This window comes from Diachasma alloeum, unplaced genomic scaffold (genome assembly GCF_001412515.2).
Source record: "Diachasma alloeum isolate Michigan unplaced genomic scaffold, Dall2.0 Dall_scaffold_00371, whole genome shotgun sequence".
Taxonomy (NCBI): domain Eukaryota; kingdom Metazoa; phylum Arthropoda; class Insecta; order Hymenoptera; family Braconidae; genus Diachasma; species Diachasma alloeum.
The window spans coordinates 104,566-124,899 of record NW_021680510.1 but is presented as its reverse complement, the minus strand read 5'-3'; the positions used below and the strand labels follow the sequence as shown (position 1 = coordinate 124,899).

At 38.0% G+C, this 20,334-nt stretch overlaps 3 protein-coding genes across 4 annotated transcripts in view; all 3 read left to right on the top strand.

Moving 5' to 3' along the window:
- The window catches only part of LOC107041712 (CD151 antigen), a 142,846-nt gene extending 141,676 nt beyond the window's left edge, over positions 1-1,170 (top strand). For both annotated transcript variants that reach the window (XM_015262399.1, XM_015262400.1), the window contains one exon: positions 266-1,170. In XM_015262399.1, coding sequence (XP_015117885.1) covers positions 266-412 — 147 coding nt within the window. In that variant the 3' untranslated portion in view covers positions 413-1,170. The remainder of the gene's footprint in view (positions 1-265) is intronic.
- A 2,276-nt stretch (positions 1,171-3,446) lies between these two features.
- Positions 3,447-8,717, top strand: LOC107041680. The gene is made up of 3 exons (XM_015262332.2): positions 3,447-4,728; positions 6,395-6,656; positions 7,389-8,717. The coding sequence occupies exons 1-3, from the start codon at positions 3,688-3,690 to the stop codon at positions 7,826-7,828; spliced, it is 1,743 nt and encodes a 580-aa protein (XP_015117818.1). The 5' UTR covers positions 3,447-3,687; the 3' UTR covers positions 7,829-8,717.
- Positions 8,718-10,737: 2,020 nt separating this feature from the next.
- LOC107041683 (one cut domain family member 2) lies at positions 10,738-14,235 on the top strand (the record flags this gene model as incomplete). The annotated part of the gene is given in 2 exon segments (XM_015262336.1): positions 10,738-11,147; positions 13,160-14,235. Coding segments are annotated over 2 exon segments (1,244 nt in total), but the record flags the coding sequence as incomplete, so codon positions are not given.
- Positions 14,236-20,334: the final 6,099 nt, after the last annotated feature.

Genomic DNA, 20,334 nt, shown 5'->3' with positions numbered 1-20,334 from the left:
TATCCATAAGTTCTAAAATTTTAAAATTGTCACCGATGTTCACCATCTGTCTAATACTATTAATTAAAAAAATTATAACTTTGTTGGTGAATGTCAATTTTCAAGGTCATCGCCAAATTCACTTGGCACCCTTAAGTAGAGAGATCCATTCGGAAGCACATCATTTAAGCAAAGCATTCTTGCTAATTTACTAGCAACAATGTCTGCCCCAAGTAATGAAAAAAAATCAGTCGCCCACTTGTTTACATTTTGTTATTGATTGCAGGGTTGTATATACAAATTTCTGGAGACTACTAAGGAGCATTTAATAATACTGGGCGCTGTGGGGCTTGGGCTCTCCGTGCTCGAGGTCTTCGGCATTATCCTTGGCTCCTGCCTGTACATCAAATTAAGACACGACTTCGATGACTGAGAGTTACTTTATCACGAGGACAATAATAATGGACAGACTTGGTGTCGATATGCGGAGCATCGAATAGTCTGATAGGAGGCAGAAGCGTGACAAGAAGATGCATCCTTTGTTCACGCTTGATATCGGTCGATAGGAATATGAACATTTAATTCGTTGCTGCATTGTTCTCGTCGAAATTCAAAGTGAAATAAAACTATATTGGGAGAGAATTTTATAAAAGGGACAAGACAATTTATCATCGATAACAGAATCTCAAAAGTGAAAAATCATGACTGTTGAAAATAGTGCGATACTGCCACCTACAATAATTGTATCAATACTGTAAAAAAATTGTTTCGTATAAGATGAAAAATTATTCTAGTATTTGTAATACGAAAAATATTGTATTTAGATTACTGTATGAACTGTCTCGTTAATCGAGGTGACCAACGAATTGCAAATGAATGAGATATGTAAATTATCTTTAGGTGTTGCACACCGTGAGATTTGATTTGCACTAAATTTTAGGAAGAAATATGTCAATTCCTTTGGTGCACGTGTTTTACGTATGAAAAAATTATGTGGAGAATTCTGTTGAAACTGATATCATAATAGTCGAGCTCATATGCGGTCATAAAATTGGAAATTAAAACACATCAAATGCTCTGTTGGTATTCTATTGAGATTCTGCTAAAATCGCACTCAATAGCGAAGCGGTAAAACGGTCCAAATCGATTTTGACTATTGGCCGGTTTTTAAGAAATATCTCTAAATCTAAGAGTGATAACAAAATTTTTATCATTACCTTTTTTGTAGTTCTTAACTTGCTCTATAAAAAAGGTGATTACGAAAATTTTGTTATCTCCCTTACATTCGGAGATATTCATCGACAATCATGCAATTTAATAGATCTTCAATAAAAAGACTTATTCAGTTGCGATTTGTTTCTCGAAAATTCTTGGAATTTTGAAAAAAAAATCTGAGACTTCGTAAATGGAAACAAATTGAAACAATACAGCAGAAAAAGTAAAAAAATTACGCTCAAGAATTTCTGTAGAATGGATATTGAGAGAATAAGTCATTCAGAGAAGTCAAAATTTATCAATTTCTTCCCAAATATAATCCCGAAAAAATTCTCAGTTAAAATTTTTTCATACGTCTCAACGTGCGTGAAACTATCCTCTCGATACTGCCACATAATCGACAAATTCTATTTGAGAGTTACATTGTGAAATTGAATTGAATTACGCTGAAGTGCTCAAACACTTTTTCTATCGACATGAAATCGAAATTGTACCTATTGTATTCATTATTATGCGAAAGACTATTCAATAAGATGCGGAGATTATTGAGAATTTCCAATGAAGCTGGGGAGATGAGGAGAGGGAGGGATTTTCCTTGGGAAAATTGTAAACTGTAAAGGAAAGAAAATTGTACAGAAGTACAACAGTGCCTTCTAATCAGTAAGAGAGTTATTTTGAGCTGTAAAATGCTACAAATGCCGAGTGAGTTGATTTTTGCCTCCAATCAGTATTTATTCAAATAAATTCTTTATGAGAATTCATTTCTGTTTTTATATTAATCGACGCAACTGTTAGACTAGTGATTGACGACGTATATAGATTATACGTCACTGAATAATCATAAGTAGATAAAGAAATATTGGAGTATTGGAGGCACCGGACAGGTACTCTTCTTTTGTATTGCCATAATTGAAGTAAAAATTATTTTCTTTGTATTGTCCTTATGATAATAAGTGCAAATGAAATTGCATGCTTATTATAAATATTGTACATACATATCAAACGATATATTGTTATTATCATGGATCTATAAAAATATTGAAGAAATACCTCGATGTTTTTTAATTATTTACCCAACCAGTTCGATTGGTACACTTCAATTCTGATTCAGCAGTTGCTTGAGGAAGTGACCTATTACGCATAATGGAGTCCCTTCATTTTCTAAATTAAGACTGGAGATGCAAAGTTGCCTCAAAAATTTAAAAGTTTTTTTTTCTATTCTTTATCGAAAAGTGTAGTCCAAAAGCAGCAAAATGAGCGCAAACGGAGCTCGCTAATTCATTTGTCAGCGGAGATAGTGGAAATTGATTTTTTTTCTTCTAAAAACTTTTTTTAATTCTAATTACGAACCACTAAGAATAATAAGAAAAAATTGAACCCCCCAGGGAACAATTTTTACGGATGTCATCTAAAAGTCCCCAGCAAGACCGAAAATGAAAAGTCTTTTCGTTTACAAGTTTCGACTTTTCGACACGGGCTGAACGTAGCAGCAGTGACAAAATAGTATATTTCGTTACGAGTGCGGAAAAGTGTTTTTTGGCTCGTGAGATTATATCTCCTCATTATATTATATAACCTCCCACGAGCCAAAATACACTTTTCCCACAAGTATCGAACGATATTTTTCATCGTAATGTGTGGAAAAGGGACGTTTTAGGCACGCGAAGCGTGAAAAAGTGAATATTCGCTTACGAGTAAACGAAAATTCACGTTTCGGCGCGAGGTGAACGTCGCAGCAGTGTCAAAATAGTACATTTCGATACGAGTGCGAAAAAGTGTTTTCTCGCCTTTGGCTCGCGCTATAAACCTCCCACGAGTCAAAAAACACTTTTCCCATGAATATCAAACGATATTTTTCACCACAATGTATGCAAACAGGACGTTTTAAAAGTTAAAGTTACTTTTCATCACGCTGTGACGAAAAGTGAACTTTTCGGCACGCTCCGCGTGCCTAAAAGTCCAATTTCCGCCACATTGTGATGAAAAATATTGTTCGTAACTCGTGAAAAATGTTTTTTAGCTCGTTACGAAATATACTATTTTCGCACAGCGTAATGAAAAATACTATATTTCAAACGACTGAAATTACCGCGCTTTCCTCCCTCGACACGTGCTGTCATCTTCGTTGATCGTCCAGTACTTCTCTCGCCGCTCACCCGGTAGTCCCTCTCCAACGGCGCTCGATCGCAGCAGTGACGGGAATATTGCCAACCAAAGGAACAGCTAGAATAGAATCGAACACCAGCTGAGACTTCTTTACAGTCTGAGGTAAAGCAGAAAACCCAGTGCACCCACGATAAACCGATAAATAGAGCAATTAAATAAAAATGATCGTGCTAATAATGACCCTTCCAATCAAATAATCCTCAAAAACACTCCCAAACTCGAAAGTAATCGTGCGTGAATGAACTTTCGCCATCCAATCCATCAAATAAAAGCATCAGTGCCCCCCTCAAAGTAGTGTTCACATTTCCCTCCAACCCTAAAAGCAAGATGAATCCTCTACCTGCAACGCAACACTGTTGTTTTGTCTGCGAAAATGCCTGTGGTGATCCATCAGAAATTGCCAAACTCAAGAATTTACTTCAGAGAAACTTTCCCGCTAATGTGCAGTCGTGTCACTTCATTTGTTCTCCATGTGTTGCTTCGATAAGGAACACCAGATTCACTCAACAGTGCGAAACTCCAGCTAAAAGAATGCGTCCATCTTCTCCCTTTCAACAAATGTCTCCAGCCTCTCCAGACCCCAGTGAAACTGGAAATTCAGAGACTCCATGGGAAACTATGATTGTGAATCAAGTACCAATGGGTATTGACTGTGGAAGATTGATGTTTCTGTTTTCACCGTACGAAAATATGAAAGACGTATTCTTGTGCCACACACTGGGAAATTGGAGACATGGAGAAGAGAGAATTGCAAGGATAACATTCAAAAATGAGACTGAAGGCTGGGAAATTTGGGAGGACTTTCAGAGGAACCTTACAAGCCGCGATAATCAGGCCCTCATGATCACTCTGGTCTCAGACAACTATTCACCCATTCAGATGCTGCCTGACGATTGTTTGGAGGAAATATTCCTCCGGCTTTCCCCCAGAGACAAATTCAGTGTGGAGCTAGTCTCCAAACGATGGAATGAAATCGGACGTAAAACCTGGTCGAATGTCACGAGTGTAACATCGGACGATTGGTACTGCCACTGCCTGTGGAGGACAGTTGTCTCCAAAGCTGCAAATTCAGTGAAGAATGTATACGTGGATGTGGAGGAAAATGCAGATAAATATGTCGCACCTGTGGCCGACAAGTGTGAACACCTGAAATGTCTCAAGTGCATATTAGCCAGGGTGGACTATGGACCATGCGTTCCCCATATGAGTGTATTGATACAGAAGAACCAGAATTTAAGACGCTTCGAGCTGTACTTCGGTGAAGAAGTTAAGAACCGAGATGTGGATTTTATACACCTCCTTTCCAGTCAAGTGGAAAGACTGGACCTTCGGTCACTGGATGCCTACCTGTGTCTTCCGACAACTACGGTAAATACTGAATCACTGAAAGGGGTTGTTAAAAATCATTTGGCTGTTTTTTCGGTGACTCTGACAATTGCGTTAAATCAATTTCAAAGATTTAATTTTAATTCAATTTTTTTACGTAGATACGTCTATGGTTTCAATATGGGGGACATTTTGGGAAACGGTCCTTATGTGCAGCGCCATCTATTGGAATTCTAGAAAAAATTCTACAGATTTCGAGAAGTTTCTAGAATTCCAATAGATTGAAATTGAATTTTGAAATTTGAAATTGAAATTTCGAAAAAATTGAAGGAGTTTGTGGAAATTTCGAGGAAATTCTGGGAGTTTCTGGGAAATTGGAGGGAAAGCAAGGAGTTTCTAGGAAATTCGAGAAAGAAGGAAAGACCATGGACGTATCCACGTACAATTACAGCTGTATCGAGGGTACAGCCGCCTGGAATTTTTTTAAAATTTAATTTTTGTATTGTAGGGGAGGTTGCGGTGAAATGGACACTTTTGACTTTTTTGTAAATGTTAGTGACGGATTGAAATGTCGATAACATTCAATTTTTTTTTTCAATACGAAGAACAATTCTTTCCCTTAGTGATGAGCCTAAACTGAGCTCTATTGATACATTTGTTTCTGAGTTATGAATAATTTGAAAAAAGTCTAAAGTGTCCATTTTACCCTATCCTCCCCTAAACATTTTGAGGATTCACAAACGCCCAGCGTCTTTCAATGGACCAGGGTTTCGGCATCTGTCGATGACAGCAGTTTTTAACATGACATTGTAAAAAACCCGTTATTTACGTAAAAAATGTAAAAAAGCAGCCGACGTTACATTTTATCGTAAACCGTGAAACTTCGCAAAGTTTTATCATTTATCATTATTTATTGATCTCTATTCAATTCGTCGTCATCATCTTCTGTCTTGACATTAACTTGTTTCATTCAGTATTCTTAAGGTCTTTCGTGCGCAGATCACCGGGGGGGGGGCTGAAACGAAAGGGGAGTCTTATTGTTCTCGAGCCCTGATTCAATCGTTGAGCACGAAATTTTCCAATTTTCAAGTAACTATTTAAGTGTGCATTTAAACATTTTTTGAAGGAACAATTTTGTTGAGACGTTGAAACTGTGAAATTTTCACAGAAATCCTCAAAAATTTTACCAGAAATACCAGGAAATTTTACCTTAACAGTACTAGAATTTTTCACAGCCGGTGGATTGTAATTTTTTTCAGTACTCGTACTCGAATTTTTCTAGAAAATTTCTCTCCGTGTATTTCTGTGTCCAATACTGCGTCTTCGTCAGTCGGAATAAAATAAAACATTCTAATGACTGAAAATTGCAAGTTTTTTGAAGTAATATAAAAAATGTAAAAAACCTGTCGAGCCAGTTGGGCGTGTAAATTACCAACGTAATTGACACGCCCAACCCTGCAATAGACCTTTTCATTCTGGAAATCTAGAGGAAATATTTATTCCGTTCATCAAACTGAAAAATCTTCGGAAAAATGTTAAAAAATTCTGATAAATATTGACACTTAAGATAATATAGATTCGCGCCCTCAAAAATTATGATTGATATGCAAATTCCGTAAAAGCGTCCGAAACTCTTAGGGGAATTAACATGGGAAAGTGTGTTCTAGAAGGAATTGAATTGTAATTATCATTTATTCCAATATGACAGGTACTGTCCAAATTCTCAAATCTGCAAGTTCTCATTCTGGAGATGTTCGACATAACCGAAAATATGTTGAAAGGTATTGGAAATGTCAACAGTTTAAAACAGTTGACATTGGATACCTGCATTGTTCATTCAAGCAATTTCGAAGATATTGCTGCACTCACGAAATTGGACTATCTCTCATTGCGATGCACCGAGATAGCAGACACTTTATTCGCAAGGATCCTCAGCAACAACAAAGGTCTCAAATATCTGAGCATAAAAGGTGATTAATAAATTATTATCACCCGGAATGGAATTTAAGGATAATCGGGCGAGGAGGAAATGTAGGAGGTGAGGCGGAGGGGTTTCTATTATTTTCCTGCAGAAAACCAATCGCTGAACAAAAAAAATTTTCCCATTCGGATTCAAAATTCAGGCAATATTAGGGAGTATCTCCGGTTAAAAATTATTTTTGGAGCTAATCACATTTGTGTACGTCCACGTGAAAACGGCCCACTTTGTCGTATCTAGTTTCCGAGATATTCACGTTTTTCTCTCCACATCTCCCATTTAAACCAATGTTAAATTGTTTTTTTGATCGTCTATACTGACGTCAGTTTTCATTCTATCGGGTTGATTTTGGGCTGAAAATGTGAGAAATCTGATCAAGATTATCGGAACATACATAACTCCAATACTGTCAAAGTGGGCCCTTTTCATGTGGACGCCCACATTTATTTGTATCTGTTCCACGCACTGAATGGTTTTCAGATTGTTTTTTTAATAAATGAAAAAATATTAATCCATGCGAAAAAGTGGCAACATCGTCGATAAAAAAAAAAGAAAAAAATGGTTGCTTTATTTCCAACCCTCCCAGCTCGCCCGATTATCCTTAATAGATGAATATTGGGAAACAGATATAAAAGCCACATTCAGTATTCAATAGATACTGAATAGATTCACAAGATATGCATAGATTCATATTCAGTATTTAATAGATGAATATTTGCTTCAGGTGCCCACGGAATAACAGATGCATCATTCAGGTACGTGCAGCAACTCTCTCAGCTGCAAGTTCTGGTGATGGATGGATTGTCCGACATCACAGATGCCTACTTCGGTGGCATGCCGAGAATCAGAGGCCTGAGTTGTGAGAGGTGTGACTCAATAACTGACGAAGGAATGCGGAAATTCTTCACTGCAGCTTCTCCAGACATCGAGGAAATTCGCATCGGGGGCTGTGATTCCATTACAGAGGAACTTCTTCAGATGGTGCTTGAGTGGACAGAGCGCGTAGGCAAATCTGTGAGGATATACGTCGACTGCCTCGCGTACTGCTGTTACAATGAGGTTTTGAGGTGGATGAAGACTGATAAGATTCACTTAATCAGCGAGGACGAATACGGACCGGAAATTTTTGGGAAGGATGGTTGGGGGGTTGAGCTCGTTGAATAGAAGAGAATTGCAAGTGACTCGAGTGTTGAGAATTAACAGACATTTCCCTCCGAATGCAGAAGAATTTCCTCCGATTTAATTTTAAGGGGTCTTCTGAGGAACTTTTGGAAAGTAAGGAAAGGTGCCACCCAAATGAAATTTTTATAATAATTATTATAGATGAGTAACAAAAATTATCGGAGAAATGTGGGGTGGTTATTTCGTTTCTTTAGTATTTAATTCATTGATAATGTTTCATACTTTGGTAACGAGACTGCATTTTGTTGACGAAATGTTTTTACACATGTGGTGTTTTGCTGTGAAACGTTGTCTACAGAAATTATGATCTTCACATGTTAATTACACGATATGCATATTGAATGGTACTAAATTGTGATCTACCATCCCAGTAAATGTTCGATTTATTAGGTGCAATTCTACATGCATAATTCAAGGATTTTCTCTCAAGAAAACCACACAATCCATTAAATTTGGAGCGGGATTGGCGCATTTTGTTTTGCTCGAATGCCACATGCTGATATTATACCTGTGGAATTAGAAACAAAAAATTGAGTGTATGTTATCGTCACTCTGTAGTGTGATATGTGCATCGACGTTACTCGCGTAGAGCACATATCACACTACAGATATTTTCTCAATATTTTTTTACTACTTCATCTTCGATCGGAATGTCAATTATTGGAAGAATAATGTTCTCCAAACCTGCAACTCTCCAAATCCATTCTTCTCCCTTCCTATCACGTAGTTTTATGTAAGAAAACATCCCACTGTAAGACTTGTTAAAAACAAAGCGCATGGACAATACAGAGAAGCTTTCAACAGCATAAATACATCGAATGGGAAACAGATGTATCGAAATGCACTAATAAAAAATGAATCAGTGAACGAATACTAGCTTCTATTCATTGTTGCAATGTTTTATTATGAATGCATTATTGAAGGGGATTCAAGGCATATCAGAAGAATAGAAGGCATATTTTTCGCATTCATGTCAAGTAAGTAATTCTAATGTGAATATCTTCATTAAATTTGATAACACAAGACTGAGACCAAACGTCTCACTCTTAGTTGGTGTCGAAGAAGTGTTTCAAAAAAAAGAAATGCTCATTTCGTCCCGATTGTTATGAAAATTGGAAGTTTTTCATGATCTTGTAATTCATGCCCACTCCCTTGGTTAAGGTAGACGTCCCAGTAACTGAATCTCTAAGATAGGGTTGACGAGAAACAAGGCCAAAAAGTTGTATTCCGCCGAGTTACAAACCAGTACATTTCGACACTAGGCCGTGAGGAACTTTTCTGGCGAATATGAGGTTACAGGACGAGCCGAAGGCGAGTTCTGTCGTATTCTGTAATCATACAAGGTAGACAAGTTCCCACGGCCGTGTGTCGAACAATTTTTTGAGGTGGATATGTCTATGGTCTCAATATGGGGGGTCATTTTTGGGAAGTGGTCCTTATGTGCAGCGCCATCTATCGGAAGTCCAGAAAATTCTAGACATTTCGAGGTAATTCGAGAAGTTTCTTGAAATTTCGAGGAAATTCAGAGAGTCCTATTTACTAAAGATGAAAGAAACGTGAAGTTGTTTTATATCAAAATATCTCGAAACTGCCTGACCGCTAATCCTCAATTCTGATTGGGCAATATGTGACACGAAGTTATTCACAAAAAAACACGCGGCATTTTCAAATTCTTCAGTGACATAATTTCAAATTCTTCAGTGGTAAGTTTTTTTTTCACGTCATATACGCATGTATATATATCATCGGTGAAATTAATAAATTCTGTCCTTTTATGGAGACCGATTATTTTAAAAAATTGAAGATAATTAATTGAAAATGAAAAATTCTTTATAGATTCTTTTACTCTACTTCGCTATTCACTTCAATCATTAGTCGAATTCTCTTTGATTCATTATCAATATTTATAAGGTATTCATGAGAAAATGAAATTCAATGAATTCCATTTCTTCATTTCAACAAATGAATAGATCAGCGCGCGGATAGATCTTGTTTGTACAAAATTCGAGTGAATACAAAGAGTTTCTAGGAAATTTGAAAAGNCGTTGAATTCAGCACTTCTCCGCCTTAGCACGTAATATACTATTTCCGTACTGATCTTGACTTTACCTCGTCCGGGGATTGGTATTGGCCCTTTCCCAAACTCGTAAAAGTGAAAATCCCTACGGAAAAATGTCGTTCACGGCTATTGCCATGGGGTTTTTTACTCGCGTGGTTGGCCAGTCCTCGCCTTCGGCTCTGACGCCAACTCCACGTGAGTAAAAAACCCCATGGCACTCGCCCTGAAATATACTATTCTGTACTACTTCTTACGATTACTTGTCTGGGAGTTGATATTGCATACTTCCTACACTGGAAAATTTGAAAATCATTACGAAAAAGTCTTGTCGCGGGCTGCTGCGATGGTNCCACGTACAATTACAGCTGTATCGAAGATACAGCCGTCTGCAATTTTTTTGTCATGAGGCCCGATTTAACCGAGCGAAGCAAGATCAGTACGGAGAAAGNTTTTTTACTCGTGTGGTTGGCCAGTCCTCGCCTTCGGCTCGGACGCCAACCCCATACGAGTAAAAAACCCCATGGCAGCAGCCCGGAAAGATACTATTTTCAACCTTGTGACGAAAATAGCTATTTGGGCATCACATGCGCTTCCTTACAGTCGGATTGACAAAAAAATTCTATTTGGCCTGGGGACGAAAGAATAGTTCCTACACCTATTTCGTACACGAAAGGAATTCCCGCCTGGTTTTGACCAATCACGCAGCAAATATGTGCTGACATCTTCAGCGCACGTGACCTTGAAATTTCACATTGCGTGAGAATACGCCTCTTGTGATCACCCACTGAGATCAATGATGATCATTCAGTGTGACACCTGCGGCCGTCAAACTGTGGACTCTGTCCTAACCAGCCGAGCTGTTAAACATCAAGTGATAATTCAGTGTCATGATCACTGCCTAAATGAGTGAATTTTCGGGGAACAAGGATTCAGAAAGCATTCGCAGAGATTAACTGAGAACACACGAGTGTCGAAAAAATAATGAAACGGGCTTGCGTGTGCTGAGGTTAGGACACCGGGGGGCTGTCATTATTTTGATAGAACCGGCAACTTTGGTAAAAGGACATTGACCTCATGAAGAACGTACAGAGTACACAAAAAGGGGGTAACGATGCAGGAGGGAAGGACATAAGGCATACCTGGGGACAACGCCAGTCAGGTGGAGAGGCTACACCATCTTCAAACTCACCAAGTTCCAATATTGGATGGGGGAGCCTACCACGGGAATGGCATGGTGTTAAGGTATGAATTTCTTTCTGAAAATGTCACGCATGAAAAAATTCAATAGAAAAGCTAGCGAATTCACTAGCAAATTCTATTGGAATTCTGTAGGAATTCTATGGGGTTTTTATAAGATTTCTGTAGAAAATCTCTACTTGTTTTGACGTAAATACGTCTATGGTTTAGTTTTGGGGGTCATTCGGTAAAAAATGCTTATGCAGCCGCGCTATCTATCGGCGATGCTGCCTGCCGATACATTACCAACTGTTGATCGGTCGGTAAGATACCGACAGGTTGTCAGTCAGAAATTTCCAGTGTAGAAATTTCTAGATTCAAAATTCCCTATAAAAGGCGGATCGGCATGCTCTGCCGTCAGTCGTAAATTGGAAATCAAAGAGTTAACATCGTAGAAATTAAAGAGTGTAAATATCTGGTGCAGTGGTAAGGTCAGTTCAGATGTTGACGTGGATACGTCTATGGTTTCAATATGGAGGGTCATTTTAGGAAGCGCGGTCCTTATGTGCAGCGCCATCTATCGGGATTCTAGAAAATTCTAGACATTTCGAGGTAATTCGAGAAGTTTCTTGAAAATTCGAGAGAATTCAAAGAGTTTCCAGAAAATTCGAGAAAGCAGGAAAGACCATGCACGTATCCACGTACAATTACAGCTACATCGAAGATACAGCCCCCTAAAATTTTTTGCGCTGATTCTATTCCATATTTGATAGAAAAAAGTCTATATTTTGAATTTCTGTTCGAATTTTTCTCTTGAGATTTTTTCCATTAGAATTATTAGGCACAAATTCTCCAAGCTATTTTCGCTGAATTTTGTTTTTCATTGTAAAATCCGAGTGGAAAGAACTTATAAAATTGATGCCCAATAATTCTAATAGAAAAAATCTCAAGACTATTATCGAATGGTAGAGTTCAATATGACCAAACAAAGATTCGTTAATAATTAACGAATGGTTCACTTGAAAGGTGAAAGTCGAGTTAAACGAGGGATGAGACCCGAATAAACCCTAGCCTCCAACTAAATCCATTTGTTAACACAAGATTTATGCGCGCGCTGATCTATTCATTTGTTGAAATGAAGAAATGCAATTCATTAAATTTCATTTTCTCATGAATACTTTATAAATATTGATAATGAATCAAAGAGAATTCGACTAATGATTGAAGTGAATAGCGAAGTAGAGTAAAAGAATCTATAAAGAATTTTTCATTTTCAATTAATTAATTTAATAATTTCACCGATAATATATATAAATGTGATATATATATATATTACATAAGAAAAGATTTGTTGCCAATCTTACGCAACAATAACACCGCTACAACCATTACCACCAATATCAGCAGTGAGCGATAAATTTGTTTACTGAGTGTGGCTCCACATATGGGGTGTCACCACCCCATTTAATGGTCAGTGATCTACTCAGAAATCCAAAGCCATGGTCCAAGCTTAAAGGTGGACGTGAGGCGTTCAGACGTATGTGGAAGTGGTTGCAGGAGCCAGAATTCGAAAAGTTATCACTATTGAAAAAGGTATCCTTCAACAGATGCTCTGAGTGTGGCGGACAATCGGATGCCAGGCTGGATATTCATCATATATATATGACGTGAAAAAAAAATTTACCACTGAAGAATTTGAAATTATGTCACTGAAGAATTTGAAAATGCCGCGTGTTTTTTTTTTGTGAATAACTTCGTGTCACATATTGACCAATCAGAATTAAGAATTAGCGGTCAGGCAGTTTCGAGATATTTCGATATAAAACAACTTCACGTTTCTTTCATCTTTAGTAAAATAGGAATAACTAATCCTTTGTAACAGTGTATTATTCAATGAAATGGGTACGATGAACGTCCCTCGGAAATTTGAAAATTCATATTGAGAATAATCCCAGTTCCCCTCCTATCATCCAAATCCCATCCAAGCATTTCCTATGACGTCACAAAGATGTGAAACGCTATATAAATTCCCTTCTTTAATATTTAATGTTCAATCAATGCCATCATTTTTTTTACAGATGGAACTACCTGAGGTAGCGGGAGACTTCGATCTTGCGGACGATCTGTCACCATCTCATCAATACCTCCACGACGTTGACTCACCGGACGCCGACTCTGAATTCTCGAGTCCCAGTAAATCATCACCAATTGCCATCGACACTGTGGACTCCTGTTCGTGGCAACCAGAACTGACTCATCACATATCAACATTGGTGACCGAGGAGATGTCGCCGCCAGACGTTTCACCTTGCCAATCTTACGCAACAATAACACCGCTACAACCATTACCACCAATATCAGCAGTGAGCGATAAATTTGTTTACGCCGGGCACACAGCTAATACTCTTTTTGGTAGTCCTCCTCTCGAACGGCATAGTGACCCTGACGATGTGGGAATTGGACTCGAAAATTCACCACATGCATATGGTAAATCACCCCCAAAGGGTATGTCACCACCCCACAATTATCCATCACCACAATGTGCTTGGAAAGTTGAGGAGATTGATACCAAGGAATTGGCACGTCAAATCAGTGCTGAGTTGAAGAGATACAACATTCCACAATCAATATTTGCAGAGAGGATACTGCATCGCAGTCAGGGTACACTCAGTGATCTACTCAGAAATCCAAAGCCATGGTCCAAGCTTAAAGGTGGACGTGAGACGTTCAGACGTATGTGGAAGTGGTTGCAGGAGCCAGAATTCGAAAAGTTATCACTATTGAAAAAGGTATCCTTCAACAGATGCTCTGAGTGTGGCGGACAATCGGATGCCAGGCTGGATATTCATCATCGAGCGCCGGGAGTGGATACTCATCAGCAGCAGTATCACAACTATGCTCCACACATCTCGCAAGAGAAGATCAAGACGTCTTGCAAGAGGAAAGACGAGATGACTAGGCAGACAGAAAACCAGCAGCCTGCCCCCAAGAAACAGCGGGTGATTTTCACAGACATTCAGCGACGTACTCTACAGGCTATTTTCAAAGAAACAAAGAGACCGTCGAAGGACATGCAGGTGATAATCGCCAACAATTTGGGCCTCGAACCTTCGACAGTTGGACATTTCTTCATGAACGCGAGACGTCGTTCAATTGATAAATTTGAAGATCAGAACCCAAGTATGAATGAGGGCCAAGCGTCGCCCAGACTTGGTAGCAGTCCATGTGACCGACGTTTTGTGACATATTTAGAATAGTGGTGATAGTGTCGGGGTGGGATAAAGAATGAACAGACACGTATGAAAACATTTCATAGAAAAATCTAGGGAATTCGCTAGACAATAGGGAACTTGCATAAAGCTCAATTCCTTCTAATTCCCCTGTTCACACATTTCTCGTAATATATGGATTGGTGAACGGCGAAAATTATGGGGAAATATTGCCTAGATGTCTTATGACATTTCCTTATATATAATTAATTGAAAATCAGTCGTTTTCGAGGCCAATTTTTCGGTCACAACGTCACGAAGACGATCAGCTAATGCTTCATTGGTTAAAAAAGAAGAGAGAGGGGAGCTGGCGTCCTCTATTGGCCGAGGCGTACCTAAGATGGGGTCAGGTCGGTCCGAGCCATTCTGTGATTGGTCCTGCATTCGACCGCCTGCGTGACATCGTTAGACATTTCAAAGCGTTTGAAATCTTCAACTTTTGACGATAAATTATTAATTAATGAACAATATTTTGAACGTTTGTGAATGAAAAATGAAGTATTTAGGTACCAAACTTGAGATTAGAAAATTGGAAAAATTCATGCAAGTTCTCTATTCTATTGGATTTCTGTCGAAATGTTCAGTAGAAAATATTCTATAGCAAAAACGAATGGAATTAATTATTTATCAACCGCTTCTTCTAATTATCAAAGAAAACTCCGCAGAATGGCCCGTGGAAGGATTTTTCATTGATGAATAAAATTAAAATTTTCTATGCAGCAGATTCAATTGAGATATTTTTTTATAGAATTTCCATGACGCAAATTTTCTGTTTTTTTGTTTGATTTTCTTGATGAAAAAACACGAAAGATGGAATGAAAAAAAATTGATCCAAGGAAATTCTATAGAAAATATCTCAATTGAATCAGGTATATAGAAAAATCGAATTATTCTGATTTTCTATAGAATATTTTCTAGCGAACATTACAACAAAATAAGCCAAAATCTTATAGAAAGTTCAATCGAAATTCAATGGAATTGTCCAACGAATTCACTAGGTTTTTCTATTAAATTTTTTTCGTGTGTAAATCTCTCTCAGGCGGCACATCATGTTCACTGGATTGATTGCGTTGTTCTCCACAATTGCTTGTTAATTTGGAACTCTTAATTCTCATCGGCAGTTAAGGTCTCCTTTTGACCTTTATTCATCTTTGAGCAGATTATTTTACTTGTTCCAGAACGATACTCTGGATAATTTATGACTGATCTTTCTGTGAGAACATTTGATGGAACAATTCTGTCTTACTCTGGTGTTCTCAATTACGTGAATATCGATTGTGATGTAAAGATATGAAATGCTCATGCAATAAAACCAAAAGATAATTATTTGTTGTGGAGTGTGTTTAACGGAGAAGAAGCCAATACAGACATGGCTTCAATGTAAATGTGCGTTGTTATAATATTAGGTTTAAGTGTGGTATTCAACGAATGATTATTCACTTATTCTTTGGACGATACTTGCCGAACCATCAAAGTACTTCCGCGAGTTGGAAAGAAGTTCCAATATGTTAAAAGTCACACACGAAAAAATTTAATAGAAAAACCCAGTGAATTCGCCAGACAATTCTATCGGATTTCTAGTGAACTTTCTATAAGTTTTTGGCCGATTCTATTGAAATATTCAGTAGAAAATATTCTATAGAATTCGATTTTTCTATACAACTTATTCTATTGAGATATTTTCTATAGAATTTCCTCGAATCTAATTTTCCATGTTTTCTTCATTCTAATTTTCTATTCTAATCAAGAAAATCAAACAAAAAAACTTGGAAGATTTGAGCCGAGGAAATCGTGTAGAGAATATCTCAATAGAATAAGTTACAACTATAAAAATCAAATTCTATTCTATTCACTTCTATTGACTTTTTCTATAGAATATTTCTTATTGAACATTTCAATAGAATCGGCCAGCAGAAAGCCAATCGAATTGTCTAGCAAATTCGCAAAGTTTTTCTATGAAATTTCATACGTATTTCGTCACCGAAATTTCGCCAACGATTTTAACCTTGCCTTTGTTGAGATGTGCATTGTAAATTATTGAAAAAAAAAGTTTTGATGTTCGATTATTCGTATCTCGAAAAAGATGAAAATAAAGTCGTCGAAATTTTGGGAACCATTTTTCGGCGTACTCAACACTGTCTGTAGTAGATTGGGATTCTTATCACCCATGAAAATTGCGGAAGTACCTTAAAGCTGTTTTATTACAGTCCATTTGAGCTGTTCCAAACTGATATTGCTCAAATAGTGTGTTCGAAGAAATGTGAGGAAAAAAAATCAATTAAATTGTACGAAAAGGAGCCTTCTTACCAGCTCTAATTTTTCAACAAAAATATTCCCCTGTTTTGACATTTCATCAGCTAAGTTTCACATTTTTATCGCCATTTTTTACAAAACAAGTTTTTGTTTGTATTTAGTATAAGATGTGATTTTGTTACTCTGTTTTCTTGTAAACAAACTTCCCGATGGGTCTGGAACCTGTAACCGTTTCTTCAGCATCAACTCCAATCTAATGTACAAACAATTTTTCTATTTTTCTCGCCATTTTCGGGATGATAAATAAGTAGCCCTAATAGGGGACTGTGTTATATTTATCAATGGTGTGTTGTATTGTAACTTTGGATGTGAGCACATTTTTTAATTTTCTATTAAAGAAATGTGATAACTTCACTGTTTAAATACTGTAATTATATTGATTGTCAAGGAGTTGACAACTGTTGTAGAATGGATAGTGTTAGTGTAACCGTTATTACAAGTTCACTTGTACAAGAATAAGCGGAGGAAAGCAATAAACCGAGTGATTTGTCTGGAGTAATTGACCAGCAACATTCGTTCGGCCGGTGCCCTGTGTCACTTACGTTACTAAAACAAATTAATGTATTGGATGAATCAAAATACTTTCGGATGGAAGAGAACTCGTCGAAATCAAGGCAATAACGGCGTTCATGTGTATTTGTTTAATAGTTCTGTTCATAAATCAGTTGAAAGGCAGAATTTATTATTGATTATTCCTACTATTCATTGCAAAAAAAAATGATTGATGTATAAATGATGCGAAGAAAAAACGTAGCTCTGTTCATGAACAAATTGTAGGTAGAAAAGACTAAGCATGTTAAAATTGTGTGAACGTACGAGACATGAACAGTTTCGGGAAGAAAAAATGAGAAGGTCAACACATCTAGATAACGCAGTTAATAAAAAACAACAAAATAGGGAGAAAATCGAAAGTTAAGCATAGTGAAATATAATGCAATGAATGGAGGAAAAAAAGAGGGTGAATTTGATATTTTCCCCTCGGTGTCATCGATGCCCTATGGCAGGATGTTTACTGCGTAGATAGAATTATTTCACTTGTTACAATAAATGCATATCTGTTCCCGATTCATAAGTATTCATGTGTTCCATCCGCTTCTATGTATTGAGAAATAGAAAATCGACTATTTCTTTGTTCAATATTCACTTCTTGTAAGTGAAATTTTTCTTTTTTGTATACCCTTTCCTGCTTTTAAGTTTGTTTTTTTTAATCTGTTGAGTTTTCGTTGATTTCCAGGATGGCGACAGAAAGGAAATTGCAGGTTGGGAATTTATTCACAAATTACATCGGTGGTTTTGGCCTGAGCCAAGTCAATTTATTCACTATAATTTAGATGGGCTGTACAAATTGTATGTTTCGTCATTAGGCCGAAAAAAATTTTCTGGCGAATATGAGTTTGCAGCTCAAGCCGAAGGCAAGGGTTACAATTATGAGATAGAAAAGCTTTTGTTGGCCGCATGTCGAATGATATTTTTTGTCATAACGGCTGTAAGCAGCAATTTACGAATGTGTAGCGTTCGTAAAGCGCTGCCTTACAGCCGGAATGACGAAAAATAAATAAACGAACTGTTGAAGTACGAGTACACGGACGAAAAATTTAATAGAAAAACCTATCGAATTCGCTAGAAAATTCTATTGAATTTGTATTGAACACAACAAAGCCGTCAACAACTACCCGCCGTCGGGTAATACCGCTCGGCACGATTCTAATGCCATCCATAGGATATGCGTGTATAGGTCTTCCAGTGTAAGTTTTTCCTTCGGGGGAATCCCCTCTCTACGTGATTTCCACTTGAATCCGTGTCTCCCACTCCTGAAAATGAAGGAAAAGGTTCTACCGGAAGGCCTATGTCGCTCGCGCTGCAACCTAACCTGTCGCCGATCCTATGGGCGGTGTATTACCGGATCCGCTCGGTGTCAACAAAATTGTTGATAATTATTAACGCAAATTGGGTTTCGTGTTCGAATGGCTCTCAAATTATGCGTGAAAGTAGCACGGATCGGACAATTACAGCTTAATATAACAATTCGGCATTTGAAACTATCAAAAACCTTAACCCTAGTCTGGTCACCTCCACGGGGATTCCCCGCCGTATTATGAAGGCTCTAGCGTTGCCGAATTCACTCTACATTGCCTGGGCACGTTTAGCGAGCTTCCAGCAACGTCGCGTCATGAGCAATTTCATTTAACATGGAAAAAAATAATTCATCTGTTTGAAATTTCGAGAAATCTGTTATGTTTAAACTACTATAATTCTTTAGACACTTCAATTGACAAAGTCAAATTTTTCTGAATTTTTCCGGTTATTGTAATTAAAGAAAAAGGACGCGCGGCGGGCTTTCCCTGATATGGTGACCAATACAGGGTTAATTACTAGTTCACCAATTTTGCACTCGAAACTTCGTTCTTTTTTCTAAAGCGGTCAATAGAGTGAAATTTTTCCGGTCATCACATCGTATCATTAAATCCTTCGTGATGAGGAAGGGAAAAAAAATTTCGAGTTCATGATTGTGCAGAAAATCGGGTGAGCGGTATTGCCTGCCGAACGGTACAGGTGCATCCTCTGCTACCGATTAATTACTTACCCCATTTTTAAATAATGTCAAATGAACACCGACGTCGGTGGCCGAAGTGGCTAGGTGCGAGCCTAGTGTGCGAAAGGTTGTGAGTTCGATTCCCCGTGAAACCGAGTTTTTCAACCGGAGGCTCCGGCGAGCGGGAGGTTGCTAATATAGTGACCGCCTGTACCGGCATGGGTTTTCTGTGGTTTCCCATGCTACTCCTATGTTCGATAGGAGTGCGAATGCGGTGCAGTGTAGAATCCAGAGCGGTATGCATAGGGTTGGATAGGGCCGATTAGCCAATCAGAGGGCAGAAAGGGCCGGAATATAAAAAAAAAAAAATTGTCAAATGATGTTAATGATGAAGAATTAAAGAAAAAAACTACGCAAAATATTTTTCGTGTATATTGTGGTACAAATAGAAAAAACAAATGATTGAAATGACATGTGACGAAATGAGTTAATTTGATCTGTTTTAACTCATGTTCACCTCCGACCTCGGCTAGTCTCGGTGAGCTCGCGGGTGGTTCGCTCAATCGGAGGGATAAGTGAAGGATAGAGGGAGGGTTAACGATATTAAACCGACCGTACTAATGTGGGTAAAATAATTATATATTAACTTCCTTTTATACACGGTAGTGTTTAATGGGTCGGTATAACGCGGTACTTGACTCGACTTTGGGACCTTGACTTGACTTGGTTTTTGGTTGGCTGATGGTCTGAGCTCAGAGATCCGCTCTGTTTTGCTCCTGATCGTACTCTAGATTTTTGGCTAGGAGAGGACGTCCGTCCATCTTCAACTCCTGCCGTACTCTGACGTACTCTGGTGCTTTCCGAGTCGTCCAAACTCGTCAAAGTCCCAAAATGCTTACCTAAGCAATCCCACGGTTTTCTTCACTAATACGGTTTCGTGCATTCGTTTGTATAGAAACCTACACAGTCAAACAGTTCAGCACCCTGAACTGGACCTGTAGAAACCGTGGAACTGCTTACGCTGGTGTCCATGGGACACCGTGGGACTGCTGAGCAATCTTTGGATGAAGGGAATGAGAAACCTCGTTTCCCATTCCCATCGTCCACCACTTTGGGCATAATAATTATAATTATTAAA

Excerpts from the sequence above, each read along its gene's own strand:
- LOC107041680 (XM_015262332.2), top strand. The coding sequence starts at position 3,688 with ATGAATCCTCTACCTGCAACGCAACACTGTTGTTTTGTCTGCGAAAAT. Across the intron at positions 4,729-6,394 it reads TGTGTCTTCCGACAACTACG|GTACTGTCCAAATTCTCAAA; the intron begins GTAAATACTGAA and ends CCAATATGACAG. Across the intron at positions 6,657-7,388 it reads CAAATATCTGAGCATAAAAG|GTGCCCACGGAATAACAGAT; the intron begins GTGATTAATAAA and ends TATTTGCTTCAG.